Raw genomic sequence first — 25,299 nt, 5'->3', positions numbered from 1 at the left:
ACAGTGACTCATCTCACAAACAGTGAATTCACTTTTGAATAAGGCTTTAATATCAGGCATATGTTCGTATTCTGTAAGAGTCCAAAGGAGGAAACTTGTTTTCCAGAGCTTGTGATTCCTCAGGGCAGCTTGGCTTTCAGCTTCCCCATGCTTAATGTCTGGGAAATCTCCATGCATCTTGCACAGCCACTTGTGTAGCTAGAAGCAGAGCAAGGAGAACGAGCTGTGTGCTGTCCCTTCTTTTGTGCTAAAGTGGTGTTTGTTCCATCTGTTCTACAGGCCCAGCGTTTTGAAATAAATAACAGTGTTTGTTGGTCGTGATTCCTTTGGAGATGTATAATATCTATTATTAACAGCGATCAGTATATTGTGAAACGGTGATCTTCTAGGAAGAACATGAACTTAAGATACAAGAATTATCTGCAGTTTCCCACAGCATCACAGTGCCAGAACATGAGAGACTACTCTTCTGTACATCCAATGTATTGCTTAGACACAAAGCCATAAGCGTGCTTTAAAAATTTGCCTTTGCTTGTCATTTCTGAGTGCGTTATTGCATGTGAAAAGACAATTAAATCTTTGCCGAGTCAGAACGTAGCTGAACAGCTGGGTCCCACTGCATCAGCAGTGATAAAATCTCTAGTGTGTTTTATTTTGTTTTTCATTCTGTGTTAGATTCAAGCTATAGCAAGATGTGTTTTACTTTCCATGCAATCAGAAATAAAACCATGCTGGATATGACTTGTAGAGTAACACATGACTCACCAGTGAAAAGCAGACACTTCTAGGGTGCAATGCAGACTCTCTTTGATTTTTAGTCCTCAGTGAGAGCTTAAGACAGGACACAAATGTAAACGTTGCAATTCTGCTTCAGGGTATGTGTAAGTGCTCGTCTCTCTCATAAGAAATGCTGCATTCTGAAAATTGTGTATAACAGAGGCAGCGGAATTTTGAACAGCAATTTCCATGCCCTGAAATAAAAGAGAAAGGGCGGGGGAAGGTACATCCCTGTAAGGAAGAAACCATCTTAGTGCAACCTTGTCACCTCTGCAGGATTTCTTACTGAATTTCTTTCTTCCTAGCAGAGGACTGCTGAAACTGTCAGATATTATTTTTCATGGTCTCCTCAGCAGTGACTACAGTTTTGTCCGTTGGGAGATCCACAAGGGAAAATACATACCTGTCTCTTGCAATAAGTTGGGTGGGGGAAAAAAAAAAAAAGGATACATTTTTATGAACTCCTGTGCCTTTCCAAGCCATAGCCCTGAGGACAAGGGAAAGTGAGTAATCACACCTGGACTCCCTCATGTTGGCCAGGGGAACAACACACAAAATTCTGGTCTTCACAAGCCAGGAGACACATTTTTTTATCAGTCTTCTGAAATGCATTTTAAGATAGAAGTGCAAATGTTCACCCTGCTTTGTTTGCCTCATTACTTTCACCACCTCTTCCATGCTTTCAGCCTGGGTGCCTGAGAAAGTGAAAGCAAGATTTCTTTGGAAATTTCCGCAACTTGTGTTATCCCAAAGCTGGAAGGAGAAGGAATGGGAATGAGGATGAGCATTGCTCCAGTTTAATGCAGTTAAACATAATGTGCTGAAGCCCCCTTATAATTTAAAGCATATCACATTAGTACATCTCTCTACCATTCCTCCTCTCCTCTGCCTTTTCTCAAAGTCATATGCATTCTCTACTGGGTTCTGGTAAAAGCCTACAGTGCTGTGTTGTATATAATGTTGACAAAAGGTATTAGTGAGCAGCACCAGGCTTATGCCATCACTGTACCTCCCCACCCATTTATGCCATTTCAAGTACCACAATATCTGGGTCAGGGTGCCGAATCTCACCTGTAGTTCCCTCTTCATTCCTTGGATGGAGTGGGTTTAGTTCCTTATTTTGCTCTTCTTTCAACTCTTTTTTCCCATCAAAATACACTTCAAAATTTCAGCTGTATTTTTTTATTATTTTAGACTCCCACAATCTTCTAAATATTCTTTCCTCACCAGTGAAACACTTTTCCCATAGATGAAACCCTTCTTTCACGAAACAGTCCGAAACAGTCCATAAAGTATTGAGATACCTTCGTGTATCCGTGCTTTCACATGTGGCAGAGATTCTCTGCAATGTATTAAAGCCCTTGATTCAAACTGCTGTTGATGTAACCAGCCAGAATTCCCATTATCAGGCAGGTGTGTCCCTCTCTCTCGAATTACTGCTGGTGCTGTGCGCTAACAGATCACTTGGCAGTACAAATTTGATCCAGTCGGGCATCAACGGAGGACAACTTTTCCATTGGATTAGCCAGAACACGAGGCAGAACTTGCCACAATGTGCTACGGCATATCGGCTCATGTGGTGTCCTGCCTCCGCTTGCTTCCCTAGCGCACCTATAGGATGTTGATCTGGGTGCACTGTGGGGCTGCTTGTGGTAGATTGCTTGGAAGAACAACCTGTTACCAACCTTAGCCACCACCTGGGAAAAAAACTCTTGGGAGAAGCACCAAGTCAGCGTCAGAATGTAATTTGCAGCCTGGCATTAGCCAACCATTATCATGGTGAAAAACATAAAAAGCCATTTTCACCTCTTTGTTTTCTCTCAATATTCAGCACTGAGAAACAGACAGCAACCCTGTGGCAAATGGACCACACTTTGTTACATGAAATTTTGTGCACTGTAGAAATTCGTCCTCATTGTCTTTTCTATGCACGAGTCTGTCCATTTCCGTCAAAGTTGTTGCCAGCTGCCTCAGACGCCGGAAGCTCAGGAGAATGTGTAGGAAGGGACAAAATACCTGGAGTAGGGTAGTGCTGTGCCTCCCCAGACTAAGGCCCAGGAGACAGCATGGCAGGCATACCCTGCCAAGATGGGCAGGCTGGGAGTTGTGGCTGTGATACCAGCCTGGGAGCGTGGCATGCAGTAGAAGTACACACTCAGACAGAAACACAGACAGAGCAGGAAGCCTAAGAGCTGCTTCTTGGCAAAGAGGCCGGCACTTGGCACACCACCCAGAAACAAAGCAAGACAAAACTGAACCATCCCAAGTTAACGAAGGAATGCACTAAGCAAGGCTTTCTTACCTGGAATACTCCCCTCCTCACCACCACCCACCCCAGCTTCTAGAGACTGAGAATCTTCTTGGAGCATTTGATTCCAGATGCTTGACATTGGGAGCATCATCCTGCTCCCCCATATTTTCTTCTCTTCTCTCATGGTGTTCTTGTTCTTGTCTTCTTTCTTTCCCTGGAGGATGCAAATTGTTCTTGAACCTGGGGAGTCCCAAACACTGCCCTGGAGGATCCTTACTGAATTTGGGAATTATTTCTGCATCTTAGTTTAAGATAATCCTCCTCATACCATGGAACAGAAGCTCTGCTGACATGAAGCGTTCATTACTGACAGCCATCATGTGAGCTCAGGTCAGAACCTGTATTCTGAATTGGCTCAGGTCACTGAGGTGCTCAGAGACTTTTGTAGTGAACTGCATCATTCCTCAAATTCTCATATTGGCCTACTCATGGAAGTTTTCTCCTCCTGAAAGCCAACAGCTCCTGTACCTCTGCCTGGCAAGACTGTGGTGGGGTGTGTCTGAGGAAATCTATTCTTCATCAGAAGGATGAAGACAATTATCAAGTTTGCATGCTGCACTGTGTCTGACTGTTGTTTTGGCCTGGGCTGTGACTTTTGGCCAGATTTGGGTAATCAGGAGCTCAGAATTGTTGTTTGTAATGGCTAGGTAATACACAGAATTCTGAGACAGTCTTAATTCAAGTCTTTTTTATAGAAGATTAATAAAATCCCAGGTCTGGTCTCATAAATGAGAGCATATCAGGACCAAATCTACCTTAAAAAAACCAGAAATGATACTCTGGTTCCTGAACCTCAGACCTGTAACAATGGAAAAAAAGGACAAGAAGAACGCATGGGCTAGACGGTGAAGTATAAGTGTGGAGAATGGTGTGGTACCACCCACAGTTATACTGCTGAAGAGCTGCCTTCAGACATCTGTGGAGAACTCTGTGGTTTTGAAGATATCCAGTATCCTACCACTGTTATCTTTGTGGAACCAAGGTCTAAACTTTCTAACTTTGCAGAACTAAGGGCAAAGCATTTTACTCTACTTGATGCTCAGAATCCCCAGGCTTTGCTAAGAATCGCTCCCTGCCTGCCCCTGTACACTGAAGAAAGGGACTCAGCACAGTAATTACCCAATTGCCTGACTTTGTGTCATCAGGTCACAGGGTAATTACAACACCTGTTGTTAATTAATAGTATTCCTCACTAGCTGAAAAACAGGTTCTAAGCAATTCTTTTATTTTCACCAGGGACGAGTCTTTGAATTTCAGAGATCCTGAATGGATTCAATAGGCTTTAATACATGTATTTGTGTGTAACAGACTATTAAGGATAGTATCACTCATCAGGTGTCAAGCCTTGCCATATGTACATGTGCAAGAATACAAATGAGCTCTTCCTAGGAAATGAAAACGTATACAGGTAGCCTGACAGCAAAAAAAAATCTGAGAAAAAAGCACAGCAAGCCTATTAGTGTTCTGAGAGTTTATTCAGCTAAAAATCATTTATTTCTGTAAAAAGACATGAAGTCAATACTTTTCTTGTATGTCTATTACCTCAGATACCTCCTCAAGAGGGTCCCTGAAAGGAATTGTGTAAGTATTTTTAGAACAGTAGCTTTGGATAAGCAACATGTTGTTAGATGAGGCCTGGGAGAAACCTTTTGAGGATGGGGGAGGTGCAGACTCCCCCTTCTCCTTTACTGGTAAGAAGGCTACTGCCTGCCTTTGCTCGGGGCTCGGACCCTTCCCAGAAGTTACTTTACACTCAGAGGCACTGAAGGATCTGACATTTACACAAGTAAACGTACCTCTTACAGCTGATGGGCGTTTTATTAATGCACCTTTGTGTTCCAAGATCTTAAACTGGTAAGCATTACATATGTAAGAATAAGCTACATAGGGAGTTTCCCTTGAGGTCCAAGGGGTATCTCTTAAGACTCACTATGAGGACCCATCATTTAATGTAATTTTTTTTGATCAAGGACTATAGGGAATTAAGATGAGGGAGATGGTGACTGTTCCCACACACAGTTCGGTTTCTCTCAGCTCTAGGATTACCGCTTCTTAGTACATCATTCTGTTTTCCCTAGCTCTTTTTTTTTTTTTTATTTGCTTTTTTTCCTCTGTACAAGCATGGGAAGGGAGCTGCAGGTCCAGCCTATAGCTGCTTGGCTGACGCTTACTCTATGTATAAACAACAGTTATGATTTGGTATTTTACTGGTCTATTCTCACAATGATGCAACAAACCAGATCTCCCAAACAAAACAGAATTATAGAAAAATCTCAAACAGAACCCTGTCCCCGCCCCATTTCAGCATAGGTAGGGTATGAAAACCTCACCTAACCTATGCAACTCTTTACATAACTGGCATATGAGTTACTTCCTCTTGTTTAATTTCAGAGTTGTTCAGACTCCTGCAACTCCCCAGACACGTGCCTCCTCCTCTCCAGCCTCTGTTGGAGAGACAGGCACTTTTTTGGCCTGAGGAAAGATGTCATTGCAGTTTGACTGGTATTTTTGAACAGGGCTTATTCTTCTGAGAGCCATTTTCCTCTCATGTTTTATTCTTTGTACTTTCCTCAGTCTTCTCTCCTAAATTTTTGTTTATAATAGAAAAAATGTTACTGGGAAGTTTATTTCTTTTATCTCCGATCAGATGATCGCAATCGAGTTATTTCTACCTCAAGCAACTAATTTGTGGTACATTCTGGGGGTAAAATCCCAGAGTTGAGCATAACTCGTGCTCTCCCGTTGCCTTCGGCGGTACGTGCAGGCACAACAGGCAAGCTTTTGTTTTATTACAGCCCCTTCAGAGCAAAGTAAAGCCAACCGGCTGCGCAGCCCGCCGCCCCGGCCTATCCCTAGGTGCCCCCGCTTGTTCAGAAGCGGCGGCCCGGCCCCCACCCAGTACCGCGGCCCTTCCTTTGGGACACCCGTCGTCGCAGCGAGCTTAACCCGGCTACCAGGCACCCCTTTATCTACAGGCAGCCCCCTCAGCTCGCCCCTTGCGGGAGGCGCGGCTCGGCCCTGACCGGCCCCGCACACTGGGCCCCCCGCCTCGCCGGGCCGGGCCCGTTGCCCTCTGCCGTCCCAGCACACCCTTCGCGCCCGCCCAGTATCGGCGGCGGAAGCCGGAAGCGCCACGGCGGAAGTAGGGCTCAGCTGGAGGGGGGGGTGTCGCAGGTGAAGCTGGGAAGCGCGGAGCCATCTTGGTGCCCGCGCCGGGCAGGGACCCGCTGGTGCTGCTGCCGCCGCCGCCGCCGCCGTACCAGGACAGCGAACCGCTATCGGGCCGGGCACGGGGGGGCGTCCGCGCGCGGGGTCCCGCTGGCCATGGGCACCTAAAGCCGCGGGGACCAGCCTTGACAGGAGCGGCGGCGGCAGCAGCGACCGGCTGCCCCCCGCCCCTACCCGCCGGCGACCAGAGCCGGGCGCTCCCCTCTTGCCGCCGCCCGCGCCCCCATGAGGCCGGAGCCGCTGCCCGTCGCCCGCTGGTGCCGGTGACGAGCCGCCGGGAGGTCACGCCGCCCCCTCTGCGGGCGCCCGGCCCCGCCGGGCCGTTTTTAACCCTCGGCGAGCGGGAGGGAAGTTGTGTCCCCCTCCCCGCCTCCTCCCGCCCCCCCCTCCCCCGCCCCGCTGCCCCTTCCCGCCCTCGCCCTTCGGTTCCTGCACCGAGAGTGAGAAAAGCACAACCTCAGGGAGGCCCGGCCCCGCGTACAGATACCTGCTTTCCCCGGCGGGAGCCCCGGAGAAGGAAACGGGCCCCTTCCCTCGACCGCCGGGGCCGTGGGCGTCGGAAGCCTTCGGACCCTCGGGGCGGCCGGCAGGCACCTGTCCCGCCCGGAGGCAGCTCTCACAGTGTAGCCAAACCACCTCCGCCTCAAGTACATTTTGTGGACATAAGCAATTTTTTTACTTTTTAAAGAACTTCCCCCCCCCTCCCCCCCCGGCCCCCCGGGATTTTTACGAGCTTCCCCCACCTCGGATAGTGCTGGATCTTCTTCCTGGTACTGTGGTATGGGCGTCGAATCGGAATTGAGATTTTGAGTATTGCAGGAGCCCTCAAGTCCATCCACCTGTTAAAAGTCAGCAGTGCTTTTTCTGTCTTTATTCTTTTCCCCTTCGTCGCCTGTCGGATGTGATGGAACTCATGTTTGCAGAGTGGGAGGACGGGGAGAGGTTCTCATTTGAAGACTCTGATCGCTTTGAAGAAGACTCTCTTTGTTCCTTCATCTCTGAGGCAGAGAGCCTTTGTCAGAACTGGAGAGGATGGAGGAAGCAATCGGCTGGACCCAATTCTCCCACTGTCAAAATGAAAGGTGAGGTCACCCGGTTTCATTGGGATGCTTTTTGGACTCATAGAAGTTGTGTGGCAAGGGGGTTTGGTGTGTGAGGAGATCTGCAGGGGGAATATCCAGGGTGCAAAGAGAAGTCAGATGTAGGATCATTGTCAGGTTAATTTTTGACCAGAGATTGAACCTGAAAATTTAGTGGGGATCTTAAGACAAAGCTGTCTTTTGGGTGAGTTTTCACCGGCCTGCGCTCAGTAGTATTGTAGTGCTGCTTTTCTGGGTGGAGTTTGTGGGCTCACCCTTGGAAATCTGAAAACAGTTTTCTATAAACAAACTACAGACTTGGTTTGGAATGACTATATATAGGTTTCCCTTTGCATTGATTGAAATATGCTGAAGTTTCATAGGGGTTTTTCTAACCTCTATAACGTGCTATAAAAATACTCATGGCAAGGCAGGTAAGCCATCATTGTATAGAGCGTTTTCCTTGTCTGTTTCTTTATGTGCCTCTTTTTTCTACTATATTAGCAAACTTTCTTTTGCAGTAGTAGAGCAAGAGGGCCTTAAGACTGTCACAAAGAAGTCAGGAAACTACAGAGTGTCTACTTCAGGTGTTGTTATATTTCCTTTCTTTTGATAGTAATTTCTTCTTAATAGCAGGCAGGAAAATAGATAACATTAGCAATTAAAATTATTTAAAATTACCATAGAGCTACTAACTCTTTTTTTTTTTAAAGTGAAACATAATTTCTCTTTTATCCTGATGTATCTTGACCATGGAGTTCAGGTTGTGTTTACACCAAGCAGAGCCGGACATACAGTTAACAGAAATTACACAAACCCTTTCTACTCTTCCTTTTATCTCCTTTCTTCTCTTTCAATCCAGTGTCAATACTCTTCCTGTTACTGCTGACCTTCATGACCATCAGCTGCCTCATTAATATCTCTCTATCTGGAACTGCAGAACTTCATTGTCTTCTAAATGTTGGCCTTATATGAACAGAGAATGCAATTTATATTGAACTGTGCTGAAATCTGGCTGTTTGCTATGGACAAATGCTCACTTGTCACTGGATTAGGACCAGAAAGTACACTTTGCATTAACTGTTGGCTTTCCAGAGCAGCTTAAGTTTTACATTTTTAACGAATTCGAGAACCGTCTCTAGTCCCAGATATGTAACCAGCTGTGTTTCTTGAATAGTCAGGATTAGAGTTGAGGGTAGGATGAAACTTCAAAAAAAAAAACCCAACAACGACCATCCCAAAACAAGAGAGAGAGAAATGCTGAATACATACCCAAGGTTGGATAGGTCTCTTGGATCCTGCAGCTGGGACACATTGGTTTTAGTATGGAACATTTTACTGGTGTAAAGAAGGGAAAGAGGGTTGGCGTTGTGTTTTTTAAAGCTATGTATCCTGAAATGTAGAAATAAGTGCTGGGCATGGGGCAAAGTGCGTAACCTCCATGTTTTCCTTTAAGTCATGTGCATACATTAACTTGCTGGAAAGGAGCTCAAGTTTTGAAAACATACTGCTGTGGGAAGTAAGACATCTCTAGTTTGGCAGAGGTGTATGAAACTGGTTTGTACAGATCTACAAGGCAGAATGATGTTTGGAAGGTGTTAAGTTTTGTTCAACTTTGAGATGCTTTTAGCTGACTGTTTTCCACTGATTCAGTGTACGATTGTGTGTTTTTCTGGGTCTTCGCCTAGTTCCTTTAGCTCTCTTGACCAAATTAAAAGCAAGCAGCAATTGCTGTTTCTACTTGTTGCATTAAAATGAAAGTCACTTCAGTAGATTGTGCATAGTTGTAGTCCTCAGTCTCTTTCCTGACTTGAGAAATACAATAGTTAACGTTATTGTTGTGATAATTGTAAGTATTTACACCATACTGAGGTGTGCTGTTCCAGGTTCTGCAGACCTGCATTGTCAAGGGTTGTGTTGCCTGTACTTGCTTCATATTTTCTAGGTTTTATCTGTAGAGAGATTTAATTCCTTTGTACAAAAGTTTTACTTTAACAAGAGATGTTCTGAAAGGATATAGTTGTCTGCTTTAAAGGCATTCGCTGGCAATTCCCAGGCTCTGGTCAGAGTTATTTTGAGGAGTATGTGAACATGGATTTGCTGCCTAAATAATTATTTATCCACTCTAAGACGTCACATATGATATTACCAACATGAAACACTTTCAGGTACTTTACTGTACACAGTGTGTTGCCAGCTAGTCTGGTCTAATGAGGGATCTGTCATCATCTGGGACCTCCTTGGATTTCAGAACTCCTGTACCAATTCAATTATTTTTAACATCTCTTTTTGACAGTGTTTTTGTAGTCAGAAAAAACAGTTTGTATTGAGAACTTCCTGGATCCTAAGGTTGTCAGTTGTAGTGAGTCTTCTCAAATGCGCTCATTCTGAATTGAGCTGTGTGTTTTTCTTTCCACAGTTTACCATTTTGCAGTGGCCTGTAGTTGCCTATGCAAACAAAAAATAAAAATGAGGTTAGACACAGAGTTCTTTGGTATGAAATGCTAAGAGGAAACAAGAGGAACTATATTCTGTTAGCCTTTTCTTCCAGTTTGGATCTTAGCCTGTGTTTTGATTTGGAAGCAGCCAGACAAGTTATGTAATAGAAGGGATTTCTAGCTTTTTCAATTGTTTTGAGTTTGTCCTATTCTTCATTAATTCTTCATTAATTAGTTCAAAGATAGTCCCCCTGAGACTGATAGAAGTGCTGTTGGCTGGGGAGTCATCGTCTTAAACAAAGTACCAGCACCCACCCCAGTTACGGCTTTCTTACTTATTGCAACTTTTTATTTTGTTCTTGGGTATTTTTAATATTATGATTATCCTTACTGCAAATTTAACGATAAGGTTTGGGGTAGCTCACTGCAAACACATACAGTATTCACTGCAGAGGGTCACCAAAAAGTTCAGTTATTCACTTGTTTGTCAGGCACCCCATCAGCTTGCTAGAAAGATGATGAAAGGTGGAGAAAAATGTCTGAGTTTCTCTAATATCATCCTTGGAATGGAATGCTTTATAAAATTGGGTATCTTGAGTAGTTACATGGGAAAAATAGGACTGTAACTGGTAGGTTTTCCCTCTCCACATAGGATTTTTGTGACGGAGGTTTTAAAAGTAAATGTTCAAGTACACTCATTATGTCCCTAAATTCAGTGTGGCTTTGTTTCTTCCTGAAAGCTTTTAAGCTCTTTCCCACCCTTAGTCCTTTCCATTGCACAGTTTCTGAAGCATAGATATTTACCAAACACGTAAGAAGTTGCCATAAATACTGTAGGATTGCTAAATAGTGTGTTCACAATATTCTTGCTCAGTTTGTAGTTATTCATTCACACCAGCTTCTGCTGGAAATGTGCTGATGAGTTGTGTTGAAACTGTTTTCAATAGTCAGCTAGTGAGAAAGCTTGATTTTTCCTTTTCCTTTACTGTAAGCTTGAAGCATTGCATACTGTATTGCAAAACCGCCTCAGACTTAACTACGACTTCATGCAGGCAGCAGTCTCCTGGAAAATGTTCTCATTATCCAGCCCCAGACAGTTTATGTTCTTCTATACTGTTAGGAGTGCCCACAATGTGAAGTTCTGGCCACAGTGCCTCAAAAATATAAGCCGTAGAGAGGGAATCATGGGCAGAGAACAGACAGAGCTTGAGGTGAGGATATGATCAGTTTAGAGAGACAACCTGATCAAAGTCTGAGCAGTGCCTACATTGGTAAAATGGCAGTGACTGATTTTCATTAATTTATATGGACAAAGAATAAATGGCTGAGAGTGCAATGCTTCTTCCTCAGGATTGCCAGTAACTATTTAATAAAGTTAACCCTTGCTCAAGCAGTAATTGCAGAAAACAGCAGGAGAAACATATAGTCTCTTTCAAATTTGTACTGTGCTCTTCAGGCTCTTGTTCTTTTTGGAGAAGAATGTTGGTGTCATCCAAAGTGTGTCTGCTCCTTGAGCCTCATGAAGATGGAGACAAAAGCTCTCTGGTTTGCTGCTATTTTGTTACTGACTATTACTGTGTATTATAGAGCTACAAATTAATTCCCCCCCCCCCCCCCCTTTATTTGTGTCTCTGGTCTTAAGAGGGAGATCATGTAACCAACTTACTTCTGGGAGGTACAGGTGTAACACATCTTGTTTGTTGTGGCTTTTTAATTCAGTACAACACATGACAAATCTGGTTTAGCCCAAATATATCTGTGACAATATTTCCAAGTTCACTAATAACAGCTAAAAACCCCAAAATTGTAACTGTTCATCAAAAGTATTGTATAGCTCCCTAATGAGTTTCTTTATAGAAGCAATAGAATTTAAAAAATATGAATGTTGGTGAGAAGATATCATAAATGCTTATGAAATAAGCAGAGATCAGCTGTCCAAAAAGTAAAGGTAACATGAAAGTGAAGGCTTAGCTGCTAGTAGAAAATAGGTTTCTCTATGTTTTTCTCACCCTAGTAAATGAATTTCACCTACTTTTGTACTCTGTTCTGTAGTGGCTGGTCGGAAGCAAAAGTTCAAGTTGAGGAAGGGACGTACTGGGTTGTAATACAAGGTACAAAGGGGACATTGATTCATTAGAGCTGAAGACGCCACAGAGAAACTCTAAAGGCAGTTATTTATCAAGGCTGATTGGCATTATTAAATGTACTGCTTCAGAGCTGGCATGTAGATTTCAGAAGCTGGAAGTTTTTACCAAACGAAAAGGTGGTTTCACAATGCAGTGATACCTGTCTTTTGGAAGGATGACAAGTTGAATGACACACACATTTGTCTCTTCATTTGCATTTTCCTGTGAGATTTTAAAAGACCAATCCAGTTTTAACTGTATTGTGGTCTTTTGGCCTTTTCCTTTAGGTAAGTTTCTCTTTCCTTCGCAAGAAGTCTTGCACATTCTTTCCCTATTTTAATGTCTCATCTTTCTATTGGGAAATGTCTCATTTTCTCCTTTCTCATCTTTCTATTAATCTTTCTTCCTGGCTTCCATGGATTCCTCCCCCCCCTCCTTTTTCTCCTTCCTGTCACCTTGAGGAGATCCTTGTGTTGCTGAATGACCAGAGATCACAGATGCTCTATTTGCATTTCAGGCTGACTGAAGCTACAGGGGTTATTCTTCTCTGTGGCATGTTTACCTCTGGGGAAGCAAGGCTAAGGGTTCAGGTTTGAATCTAGACTCTGGATTGTGCTCTCCCTATGTTTCCTATCCCTTTCTTTATATCCCTCCTTTTTTTTTTCTTTTTTGACCTGTTTTTCATTGCTGAAAAGTGGGTTTATTTTTATCTATTTATTCTTTACCTGTAGGTAACTAGTTCTGTCCTGAGGTATAAACAAAGTGAAGACAAAACATCTCACGATTTCTCTCAAGCCACGCTTCAGGTTTGAAGTCTGTGGTTATCTGGGCAAATGTAATTCTACAATGAAATGCAAATGTCTTTTGTTTGTTCAGTATTTTACTCAGGATAACACTTGTTAGAACAGCCTTGCCTTTTCATGCTTAAAATTTGTTTTTCCATGCCCAAAAAGTATTGCTTATATCCCTTTTTTGAATGCCAGCGCCAAAAGTTGTTTTCTTTGTTAAATCAATGTGTTTGAATATCTATGTGATCTGGTGCTGTAAGCAGGAAGAGCAAGCTGGAGACTAATTTAGTTTCTCTTACAGCCACCCCAGAGAACCTCGTGCTTTGAGCTGTGTCCCATCTGTGTACCTGGTGTCACCCATCAGCAAAGCAGTGGGGAATGAAACTGGAAAAAAAAATCCCGCAGCTTTTGGAGTGTTGCTGGTAAAGGACAGAAACAAAAGAGAACAGGTTTTTTTTTTCCCCCCTGATAGATTATAAAGCATGTAGGAGAATATCACAGAATCCCAGGATGGTGGGGGGTGGAAGGGCCCTCTGGAGCTCATCCTGTCCCACCCCTGCTTGAGCAGGCACAGCCAGAGCAGGGGCACAGGGCCGCGTCCAGGCGGGGTGTGAATGTCTCCAGGGAAGGGACCTCACAGCCTCTCTGGGCAGCCTGTGCCCCTGCTCTGGCACCCGCACAGGGAAGGGGTTTGTCCTCATGTTCAGGTGGAACTTCCCGTGTTCCAGCTTGTGCCCGTTGCCCCTTGGCCTGGCGTTGGGCACCACTGAAAAGAGCCCGGCCCCATCCCCCTGACACCCACCCTTCAGATATTTATAAGCATTGACCAAGATCCTTGCTCAGCCTTCTCTTCTCCAGGCTGAACAACCCCAGGTCTCTCAACCTTTCCTCATAAGGGAGATGCTCCAGCCCCTGATCACCTTGGCAGCTCTGCGCTGGACTTGCTCCAGCAGTTCCCTGTCCTTCCTGGACTGGGGGGCCCAGAACTGGATGCAGCAGTCCACATGTGGCCTCACTGGGGCAGAGTAGAGGGGGAGGATAACCTCCCTCGACCTTCTGGCCACACTCCTTCTAATGCAGTCTAGGACACCATCGGCCTTCTTGGCCACAAGGGCACATTGCTGGCCTTGTGGATGTAGGAGATGATGTAATTCCTGCCCTGATGAAAACCCTGAAAGATTTAAAGTTAGAGCTTAGTTACTGTCAAGATGCATCTTCATTTATAGGCAGATTACTCGATTTCAGAAACTGCAGTTTCTGGTTCTGTTTTTGCTGATGTCTTACAACATGGGTGAGTCTTTGTGACTGTTCACTTAACCATTAGAGATTTATTTGCAAGTTACTGAGTTCAGAAAATGATGGGAAGTTTCAGAAACCCAGGCAGGCTTGTTCAATAGGCAGAGGTGTCCTTGTAGCTTCATGAATTGCATTGGGCTGCTGTCAGCTCCATGCTCCTCTTGCTCTGGTTTGGTGTTGCTTCTAGTCTTAATATAGCGACATGATCTCTGTGTTTGAAGAGCCATCAGTTAAATGTCATTTAATATGCAAGCTTATAACTTTGGAGTTCCAGCTCAGTTTGAGGAACAGCAACAAAGCTATAGCATAACCTGTGTACTGTTTTGTACAGTCTATATTTCTTGTGGCTTTAGTGAGAAAAGGAGAAGTGAGAAAAGAGTCAAACTGATCAGACCTAGGAATGGCTGTTTTCAGATATGTTGTACCCAAAGTAAAAATTATTCTGTGTATGAGTTGTGGAAGCAAAACTCACATGTTGACTTGTGGCCAGGCCTGGTTTTCTCTCTCTGAGGTAGTACATACTCCAATCAGTGTCTGTTTTGCTGACTTTGTGTGATAACTCTGGTGAAGTTCATTTTTCAGCAAATGTAAATTCAATGATTTCAGTTGCTGTAAAAAGTTGGTAGAGGATTAGAGATGGCTGAAATACTCAAATGGATTTTTTTTGTATTGCAACTAAGAAAGTTGCTTTCCGTATAGCCTAGTTTATGCACCTTTGCTTGGTTACGATGTCGATGTTTTTAAAAGAGTGAAGTTACCTTACTAGCTACTGAGTATAGCAAAGGTGACTTTACATGTCTTTAAACTCACATAGAATTGAAGGGAAATATGTATGTATTAAAATTAGTCTAGTGATTAGGAGAGCTTTCTTGTTCCATATCAAGGTCTTGATAGTCCATGGTTGCTGAGTAATATAATTTTCCCTAGTATGCTGAGGAAAGGATACCACAATGAGTTAAATGTTAAGAATAAGGAATATGAAACCAGAAATAAGGAATTAAAAAAAAAAGTGAATGGCAAGGATCATAGGGTAGTATTTTAAACAAACAAAACCCCCTTCTTCCTCCCCCCGTATACTTTTGAGGAAGCAGAAATGGACATCAGCGATTTGAACAACATCAGTTATAAAACCAGGAGCAGGGACTATCTCCTCCTAATTGTCCAGTGTCCTAGTTATTATACAGTACTTTGTTCCACAGGAAGAAAGGAATATACAGCTTCAAAAGATTTTTACATACTTTAATAACATTTTGGAGTAAATACTTGGCTATTTAGAATATCTGTGATTATTGTTTTGTTTGTTTTTATATCTTTGAGTAACATTACCGAAGAGTCAAGACCAATTTATTCTTCAGTTATTGCAGTTCTTGAATTACATGAATGCCTTTAAGATTCATTGCTTTTTTTAGACTGACAACTTTTTCCTGTCACCTAGCTAGCTGTAAGACTGTAAAGCAGTTATAAGAGTAATTTAAAATAGTGACATGGCTAGAAGTTAATTTTTCAACTTTGTTTTAATGCACTTTACCTGTATTAATCCCTTTCCTCCCTCCTCCTGTTTTGTAACACCCTTCCAAACCCTCCAAAAGGAAAAGTCAAAGCACAGATGTATCAACTAGCTAAAATGTTAGGCGTAGAAATATTTTAAAAATTAAAGAGCAGTGATGCATAATATGCATACATGAAACTTATAGTAGAGCTTTCAAGCTTCTTTTTCATGTGGGATAAGGATTGGCATATGGAGAAAAGCTGCATGCTGCAATGCAGAAGAGGGGGTAATAGACCGGAGAGAATGAAAAAGAGGGACGTCAGAGACAAATAAACAATATAGAAAAACAAGTCCATATTTTTTTTTACAGAAGTATAAATAGGTAGAATGATAAAAGGAAATGTTATGCAGAATTTGTCTGCAAACAATGAGAGTCTCTACAGGAAGGCATCCAGCTGTACTTTTTCCTCCCAAGTTAAGACACTTACGAGGTGACTTGTTGAAACAGTGGGCATGTGAACTCCTGGGCCACCTATTCTGGCTTCCTCTTCTATTTAGAAAGGTGAAAGGTTTAAGCAGATGATGATCATTCTTTGGCATCCAGAAATACTGGTAAACATGAGTAACTAATTGGTGAAGATCTGAAAATGAAAACAGCAATGTTTTCAAAATCTAATTAGTATGGTTCTTTGTTTTCTTTCTTTCTAGATAAACTAGTGGGAAAAGTTAATTGCAGCTTTTCTGTTCATTAGACTTGAGATCTCTAAAGATGCTGCTTTGAATATATCTCCCAGCCAGAACTAAAGAACGGAAAAAGTGAGGCGGCCTTAAAGTGAATTAGTCAAGTTACTATCTGGACTCTTTTAGATATATTCATTAAAGCAATGCCTACATGTAGGCAAGCCATTCTTACTGGCATCTTGTCACTGTATGTGACAGAACAAGATTCTTCCTTGAAGTACAGAAAAGTTTGCTGAACCTGTGAATATTAGTATTGTATGACCTCATGGAATCTGTCTGTGTCTTGTTTCTGGTCTTTGTAGGACTTAAGGTATACTGTTCTCAGTATGTGCTCAAGTTTGCCTGACTTCATTTATCACAAATTGTGATTCTCAAGACTTAACCTTTAATCTTTTTCTTTTCTGTTTAATATCCCTGTACTGGAGTTCTTACCTGGTAAATTTTCATCGGTCTTATCCTCTGGAAGATGTACCAACACGAATCCTTGTTAATCAGTGTTAGAGGCTAACTGAATAGCTTGATGATGGTTTGAATGCGCAAGTTCCATGCTTTTAGGAAACACTGGTTGCTGATGTAAAAGTTACTGGTAAGTATTTGACATTTAAACTTCACGGTTGTCCTGGTGGGTTAGTATGGGATTAATAGGTGTACAAATGAAACAACAACTTTTTCTGAGACTCTAATACCTTTGTGAAGTCTATAGGGCATCATTTATTAATTCTCTTGACATGCTTTACAGTTCCTGCTGCATATTGCATGTAAATTCCATTTTGCGAGATTTTTACAAAACCAAAGGAGATAAAAATAAGAGTTAGGTAAGAATTTTTTCAGAAGCATTTCGGTATCTAACTTCTTCTGGCTCATGTGTCTGAAACAGGTTTTTAAACCTCTAATGGTTTCCTGTTGGTGATATTAAGAGGCAGTATCTTCTTTTAGTTCCTGATAGATGTTTAATTAATCTTTTTTGAGCCTAGAGGTGAGAATGCCTCATCCTTGATCTGTTCTTTTCAGACAATAACTTCCCCATCAGCCCCAACAAAATCGGCCTGATCTCATTCTGATATGTTCAGTAATGTAGCCCTCCGGTGTTTCCCAGTGCATTTGTTTGGAGGCCAAGTGATACCGCTCTGGGATTTACATACAGGAAGAAAGCAGGTTAGAGATTAATTTTGCATGTAATACTGAAGGATGGATACTAATGGTGGAGAGCAGCACATTAAATAGTAGAGATTGCATGGTGTTGTGTATGACTTCCTTTCAGTGTCTAAAAACATATCAATATTTGTTGAAAGAGACTATGCTCAGCTGTGATGCGCTCTGACTTCTTGATTTGTGTTTATGTTCCATTGCCAACATTCAGAAAATACCTGGTCCCTGTTGGTCTTTGTAGCTTTTTTTTGTTTTTGTTGTTGTAGGCCACTGGAGACAATTTTGAATCCCGAGTTTTTAAAATACAGAAGTGGGAATAACTGGTAGCACTGAGCCTTGCTTTCAGGAGACAGGAGCTGTTTGATGCCTGTGCTCTGAATGCACAATCCTGGTCATGCAGCGTGCTTTCTGCATGGGGTGAGGGAGCGAGGAGTAACAGTGCAGGGGAAATGACTTGCCCGAAGCTGATCTGCTTCATCGGCTGTAGAATTATTCTGAATGCAAGCTGCCCAATTTGTCATGAAACCTTGGCCAACACTGGCATGAATAGTGTTTTGTAGCACTGTCTGTCTTGCTTTACAAAAATCTGCTGTTCATTTTAGGATTTCTAACAGCTGTTGGTTGCTTGCCCAGGCTGCTCTTTTTTTGAAATGAATGCTTTTTTTAGGGAGGGAAATGGAGCGGTGTTTGGATTAAGAATTTTCTCGTCTGAATTTCCAGAGGAGGTTGTCAAGTTGTGAATTCTGCGTTGCCTGCCTAATGCTGGTATTACAGTTTTGGGATCTCAATCATGTTAGAGTGGGTGAGAGTTGAGAAAAGAGCTTACTGACATTTTGCTCTTGAGATTCAGTGCTTATGAAGAAACAAATAGATCTCATCTGGCATAAGGCATCAACATAACATTGAATACTTCAGTTTCATCAGCACAGCCCTGTGCAGAAGATTTTTACAGTCATTGCATAGGAGAAGCAGTAGAGTTAAATGGAAAATAGACCTTTCCTTTCTGACCTGGATTTGACTTGTGTTTGGAGAGGTTCTGACATTTGCTTAGAGCAGATGTTTTCTGTAGGTATGTTGTACGTGTTTGCAACAAAACCTTATGTGAACCATGAGGCGTAACTTAGATGACTAGCATCTTAGCAATTTGAGTTTAGTGATGGAGGAACGTGCTGGTGTTTCTGTCCTGAAGTCATGAAACCAAATAATGGATTTTGGTTTCATCTTTATTTCCCTCCCCATCAAACATCTTGGTTACCAAATAGAATTTGTAGCTTTCCACCTTTGCCTTGTCCTGAAGTTCTGAGGACTTGATTCAAGTGCTTTTTTCCCAGAGATCTGGTTTCTAATATAGTAAGAGTGTTGTGGCTATGACGCTTTAAGGACACAAGGAAGACAAGTTTGTAAGGAAAGAAGGGAAATCTGTTCTTCAGCCAGCTGACCTTTGGAGTGCAGAAAAAGTTTTCAGATGTGCAGCTCTTCTGTCTACTAATTGCAAGAGGACCTTTGAGGGTTGGTTACACAGTGGGTTATCTGCTTGGCAATTAAAATTTACTTAGGCATATCAAAACTCTGTAGTCATGTTTACCAGTGGTGAAAGGACAAATAGCACAACAGGGGTGGTTATTTTCTTCATGCTGCTCTGAAGAGGATTCCTTCAGATGTGTTGCCTCTGGAAGTGTTCTTGCTGACACAGGAAACCTCAGAGGAAGCTGGGGTGAGTAGAAGCAAGCAACTGCTTCCAGAAGGTGTACTGAGAAGTTTGCCTCCATCTTCACGTACATTGTAGCCTCTTGCCATGAGTAGTTGTTTCTTGTGTCATTTTCTAAAAAGTCCTGTAGCAGAAAGCATTGGCCTTTTTCTTCTGGCACAGGTCTGCTCAGCAGTCCTAAGCACCCCAGGTTTCCCGTGGTAACGCCAGTACTATCTACATTACTTGGTTAAATTGTAATTTGTCCCTATTGAATAAGTTGTGGCAAGAGTAGCAGTAGCCCTGCTGGCTGCTGTTGCAGTAGGATTATGGCAGACATTGATATTTTTGTGGGATGAAAGAATGTTTCTGAATAATTTTGTGGAAGTTTCTAAACAAAGTTGTATTTGGTCTGGCAGACAGAGGAAGTTAAACTTGCTCCCTTTGTGTCTCTGGTTCTCATCTGGTGTGGCACAGGGCTGAGAGGTCTGATTCTCAGGGGAGGAGTCTCATTTGGAGACAGTGTGGGAAGAAAAAGGAATAATTTCCCCACAGATCTCGAGAAATTCAGGGAAAGTAAATGCTGCATACATTATGTGTGCTTTGCAGGCTAACATAAGAACCCCTGCTATTCATCTGTGTTTGCTTGCTTTTTTTTCAACATTGTTTTACCTTTAAAAGGAGGAACATTGGGAAGTAGAGCATCTCAGAGAAAGCCCTTCTGAAGTTAGGTCATGACCACTTTATACAGCAGTAGAAGGTTTTACTGCTGGTAGAAGTTTTTTGCTAACAGAAAGAATTGATGAATTACTATAGGGAAAGTTGTGGGATTTTTGGTGTGCCCTTACTGATTTAAAATATTAGTGGGTTAGGACTCTTAGACCTTACACACACATCATGCATCTTCTAAGTTTTAGTTCTCTTATCCGTTATTGCTTAGCATTATAAAGCCTCACCAGCTTTTCAATGCCTCATGAAATCTTGTGGAAGTGTCACCAGGAGTTGGCATACTACTCAAACGCTTTATGATTTTGAAGATGTAACTTTAAGAATAATAACATAAAGATAAAATACCGCAGGAGTTGAGCTGAGTGAGTGGGATCCCTCCTCTGTTAGGTGCTCATATTCTTTAACAAAAATTGTTTTGTGATGTAGTCTCAATGCTTGATGTTAGAATGATGGTGATGCCATTTCTCCACAAGTGAGCAAAGTTAAGCCAGCTGTGTTTTGGTTGTTTTTTTTTTTTTTTTTAAGCTCTGTATGCATGCAGAGAGTGAGTGTAGAAAACCATCGTGAAATGGGTTTGTCAGAAGTGTTGGTGGTTTTTTTTTTTGCTAATAATTCAGATGACCATAGGGGAAATGCAGGCCTTTACAGGTTTAAAATTACTGACACCTGAAAGAAAAAACCCAATTCATCCATTTCAAATACACAGCGTGATTTAGTATTGTATTCTGAAAATCTATAGGGCTTGTGCACAAAACAAAAAATGAGTGTTATCTTCTTGATATTTTGATGTATTTTAAGGTCTGCCTTATAAAATAAACTAATCCGTGCTTCCTAAAATATCTTAATCTTGGAGACAGAAGTCATGGTGTCAGCCAGTAATAATATACTTCTCTGGTTTTGAAGGGAAATGTAAATACAGCAAAAAAAATATTTTGAGCCATTAAATATTCTGACTTACATGTATGAGCTGTTTGTGATGTAGTGTTAACCAATTTTCAGAAATCAAATTCAGCTGAAATTTGACTCTGTGCTATGGCTTTTGCTGTAGATGGCAGAGACTCTGGGGGTAAATTGGACACCCTCCTGTGATAAAATGAACTTTTTTGCGTGGGATTTAAAAAAACACCATAATTATTCTTAAAATGTTATTGTGATGGTTGTAACGGAATTTGTGTAGTAATAGTTGCTGCAGTTTGTCAGTTAAGTGTGAGGTTTCCAATTCTGGAACATAATCTGCCCATCTGGGATTTGTATTTTTAACGGTTTTTGGCTATGAATCTCATCAGTCTTATCCAGTAGACGCTAATGAAAAAGTTCTGTTGCTTATTTGTCTTCTCAACTGTTTCGCACATAAAATGTCATTCTGTGGCTTAGGACTGATGTAGGCCTCCCCCCAATTCTTCTTTTCAGTTTCAACGTGATATTAATATGTCTGCATTTGCTACCCTGCGACGTTATTGTTAGTGTAATTTCTCTGCTGCAAAATGGTTATGGGATCCAGCTAGAGTTGTATAACTGTAGGTGGGAAAATAAGAGGTATAAGAAGGTCTTGTAAACACAGATCCCGTTAGGGTTTTAATACCGTTAGTAAGCTTGCGGGGGCAGTAGCAGTGGAGGGGGAGGAAGAAGAAAACAGTAAACAAGAGAGCAGCAGACCTGTTCCTAAATTAAAAAAAAAAAAACATAATTAGTTGATAAGTTTCCTTGCTGAGCATTCTGCACTATTTACAGGCAGGAAGAAAGGTAATGGGCAAATTTAACAGGTGAATTACATGGAAAGAAAAATATAACCAAGTAACCCTCATAGTTCTTTTTTGTTTGCTTTATCCTGTGGGTGAATCAATATGCTAGTGATTCAGATTGAATCTTGATTTGTCCTCTGGAGCATTTTGCTAGTTTGTTAATCACTTAGTCCTCTCTAGGGCTATTTGTTAGTGTAAAAAAAAAAAGAGAGATGCATATATGTGTGTGTGTATACATATATATATATATTTTTATTCTTGCATAGTGAAAACATCATCCTGTTGTACAATCCTAGTGGAGAAACCCATATTTGTAGTTTTTCCTGTGGCTAACGTTGCCTGAAATACCTGATGATAGCATTACAGTGCCCTGCCCTTGCTATTTTTCTAGATCAGTTTAGCTGCACTTGCTAGCCTGTTACGAGTATCTGGACGTTTTAAAAATACAAAAACATTGAGAGAAAGAAAACCAAAGGAGCCCTGAAGTCAGAATATTTCCTCTAGTCCTCTTTTCTGAGCACACTTTATTAACAATTAGTCAGCAGCAGCGTTTGTAGCATCTTTTCTCCATCACTTGATCCCTATTCTTCGTCTGTCACAGCATGTGAAAAACAGACAGAAATGATTTCCACCAAAGGCTTTTTTTCTAGAGTTTATGACTGTCCATTTGTTGTTGCAGGTGGCTTTGTGAATGCTGAGGTGTTTTGCAGGGAATTGGTTTGGAGTGGATAGTATCTGAGAAACAAATAATTGAAACTTTATTATTCTGACTTGGTACAGCAGGTGTTCCAGTGTAAAGGAGTTGCCTATTTTTTTAAGACTGACACTGCTTGAGTAGTTGAGGAACCAGGAACATGTATCTTCACATCGGTTTCCTTGATCAGTAAAAGGAAAATAAACTACTTTCTAGCAATACTGTGGTTTGCTTGTTTTTTGCAAAGAACATTGTGGGGTTTTTTTTCCCCTTGGTATAAGATGGTATGGAATTATTAGTCTGAAACAGAGGAATGCTAACTGAAGACAACTGGGAGTCAGTATTTGAATACTACACTGTCTTCAGCTTTTCTGATGCTTCTTTCTGCACGTAGTCAAGCTGGAACAGGACTGGGTGCGGGTGGCAGCTCCTCGTGTCCATTCAACTGTCAGGGTCTTGGTTCAGGCGTGGGGTCCTCACCCCTCGACTTGCCGGTTTGGTTTCTTCTCTTGCATTGTATTCAGGGCAAGGAAGTTCATCTTGGCTCCTGTCCAGTACTTGGCATGTCTGCTGGGCTGCCATAAGAGCAGCCATTAGCTCCAGTAGGGCTGGAGCAATCTGTGATGTGGGTGTGTATGTATGATTCCACTATGAACACCTCTGAGACCAGCTACATGATTCGAAAAATCCTTTACAACACAGAGTACAACCATTTTGGTATGGATGTTTAAAGGTAAATACTTCTATTGTTTTAAGTGCTTGTATTTTATCTCTCTTCTCTATGTTTAAAATTACGTTAGATGTTTTGGTTGCTTTTTTATGTTAAGTATTTAGTTTCTTTCTGGAGCTTGGTGGTTGTGGTTCAGTACTTTGTATGTTCTAAGTCTTAGAAGCACAGAGTAGAGTGACTGCAATATCTCTTCTACTCAGATGGAGAACTTTTCCTTTGCCGCTTTGAAAGCACAGCTATCCTGTTTGTGATTGCATCATGAAGCTTACATTTAATTGCACTTAGTCTAATTTACTCCCAAGATTTTAATCCCAAGACTGTTTAAGGGAATTTTAATATTCCACCATTTCTATGTATTCTGTAACTACTATGTTATAGATGTGCTGTATTTTTTTATAATGGTGCCTGAAGTTTGGGAAATTATATGGGACATGTATTAGCTACCCATCTCACAAGTCTGTGCTTGAAAGCCATAAACCAGCATACAGAAATGTACTCTTACTGCTTACATAGGCTGCAAATATATTAGTTCAACATTTCTGAAGGTAATTCCTTTCTGATAACTTTGTAGGGCTGGGACCTACCTGGTCAAAAATGTTAATGTTACAGAAAACTGACCGGTGGTGGTAGTGTGTCTGTGACCCATTGAATCAGTTCTGCTCTTAGTTGAATGCCTGTTTGAAAAGAGAACTAAAGTTAATGAGCCTCGTGGATGGAGCTTTGGATGAGAAATGCTTCTGAAAGAAGAGAAAATGCCTTATTTTCAGACTTTTGCAACATGCTTCTGTTACATACCATGTGTCTTCTCCTCACTTCAGTGGTGAATTTTGTTTATTTTTAAAAATACATAGGTTGCTTTTTATAGGATGTTGATTATGCAGTACAAGGAAGAGGAACAGGTAAAGAAGTATAAGTAATGGCCTAGATGCCTTGGATCTAATTTATTTGAAATGAAGAGTAAATTTTTAATTAAAAAGCTTATGTTACATTTTGCAATGTTCACCTTGGGAAACTGATTTTTTTAAAAATACATTCTCAGCATTCATCTTTGAGTATTACAGAGTTCAAGGCAAAGGTGAAGTTTTCTGATGTTTGCTGCAGAGTTTGAGACCTGAAGGAATATATTGCTCTGGCACATACTTCTTAAAGACATCAACTCTGAGAATAAATTTATAGAAAGGAAAAAAGAACAAGTGAACAAAGTAAAACCAACAGCAGAATTTTAGAAGGAAATGTACAAAAACTAGAAAACAGTAAGAAACCAAATATTTTTGAAGAGTTTTTATTTAGGTATGTTATGGTTAAATGTAATGTTTGCTCTGCTTGCTTATATCTGAGAGTTCTTGGCACTTTTTGGTTTTAAGGTGTATCAGAGAGAGAATGTGTCACTGACTTAAGTCAAGAGGCGTTTTACTGGTAGGCACTTAATTGAGATAAAACAAGCAGAAATGCTTAAAGTGCATTCTACAGTAACAGATTTATCTTTCATGGCAAATCCTGTAAAAAGAGATGTAACATTTATCATTTTTAAAATGAGATTTGTAAAACAGGTTTTATAACACCCCCCCACACCTCCTTCACTCATCAGGATAGCGCTCTGCTTATTTGCTGTTAGTTTTACTGTTCTTCTCACTATAGCTTTTGATATCAGAAGTGCTTCACTTAATTTTCTTAATCTGTTTGTTCTGTGTATAGTTGTATTGCTTTGTTCTGTGCTATTACATTTTTGGACTGAAGCCAGCAGGAGAATTGAGGAGAAATGTGAGGTGAGGACCAGGGATAGCTATAAAATCAAAGCTATAGACTCATATCTAAAAAGATAACGCATCTGAACATGCCATTTTTCTTAAGGTATATCTAGCAAAAGCAATATGTTCTGCCTTTGCACTGTGGCTTATCTCTTGCTGTGAAATTTGTTCACTTGCATTTGTATTTATTCACTTGTACATATAGTTTTAGACATGTGTGTCCATCGAAAGTAACCCAATGGAAACTGGTTTTTCTTTCAGTTCCACTTAATAACTCTTTGGTATTCTCGTGGCCCTACTTCGCTGACTATCCAAGCAGTTCCTTCTCTAGTTGTCTATCATGGAAACTCAATTATTGTACTGAAGGAATAATAGCTCAGTTTGAACATCAACTGTTTTTGTGAATAATTGTTTGTTGCAACTTTTTACAGCCTACCCTATATTAGGAAAGTTTAAGCACTGTAGCTACACATGCATTCTGATGTCGGTAAGCCCTGCTGGCACAGAAGTTGTTTCCACCTGTGAAAATGCATGTCTCTGTGCATAG

General features: G+C 41.4%; 1 protein-coding gene across 4 annotated transcripts in view; it reads left to right on the top strand.

Moving 5' to 3' along the window:
* The first annotated feature begins 6,936 nt into the window (after positions 1-6,936).
* Positions 6,937-25,299, top strand: part of ZSWIM8 (zinc finger SWIM-type containing 8) — a 65,121-nt gene continuing 46,758 nt past the window's right edge. For all 4 annotated transcript variants that reach the window (XM_075109435.1, XM_075109434.1, XM_075109433.1 and 1 more), the window contains exon 1: positions 6,937-7,398. In XM_075109435.1, the coding sequence (XP_074965536.1) occupies positions 7,221-7,398 (178 nt within the window). In that variant the 5' untranslated portion in view covers positions 6,937-7,220. The remainder of the gene's footprint in view (positions 7,399-25,299) is intronic.

This window comes from Phalacrocorax aristotelis, chromosome 14 (genome assembly GCF_949628215.1).
Source record: "Phalacrocorax aristotelis chromosome 14, bGulAri2.1, whole genome shotgun sequence".
NCBI classification, from domain to species: Eukaryota; Metazoa; Chordata; class Aves; order Suliformes; family Phalacrocoracidae; genus Phalacrocorax; species Phalacrocorax aristotelis.
This window is presented reverse-complemented; position numbering and strand designations above follow the sequence as displayed.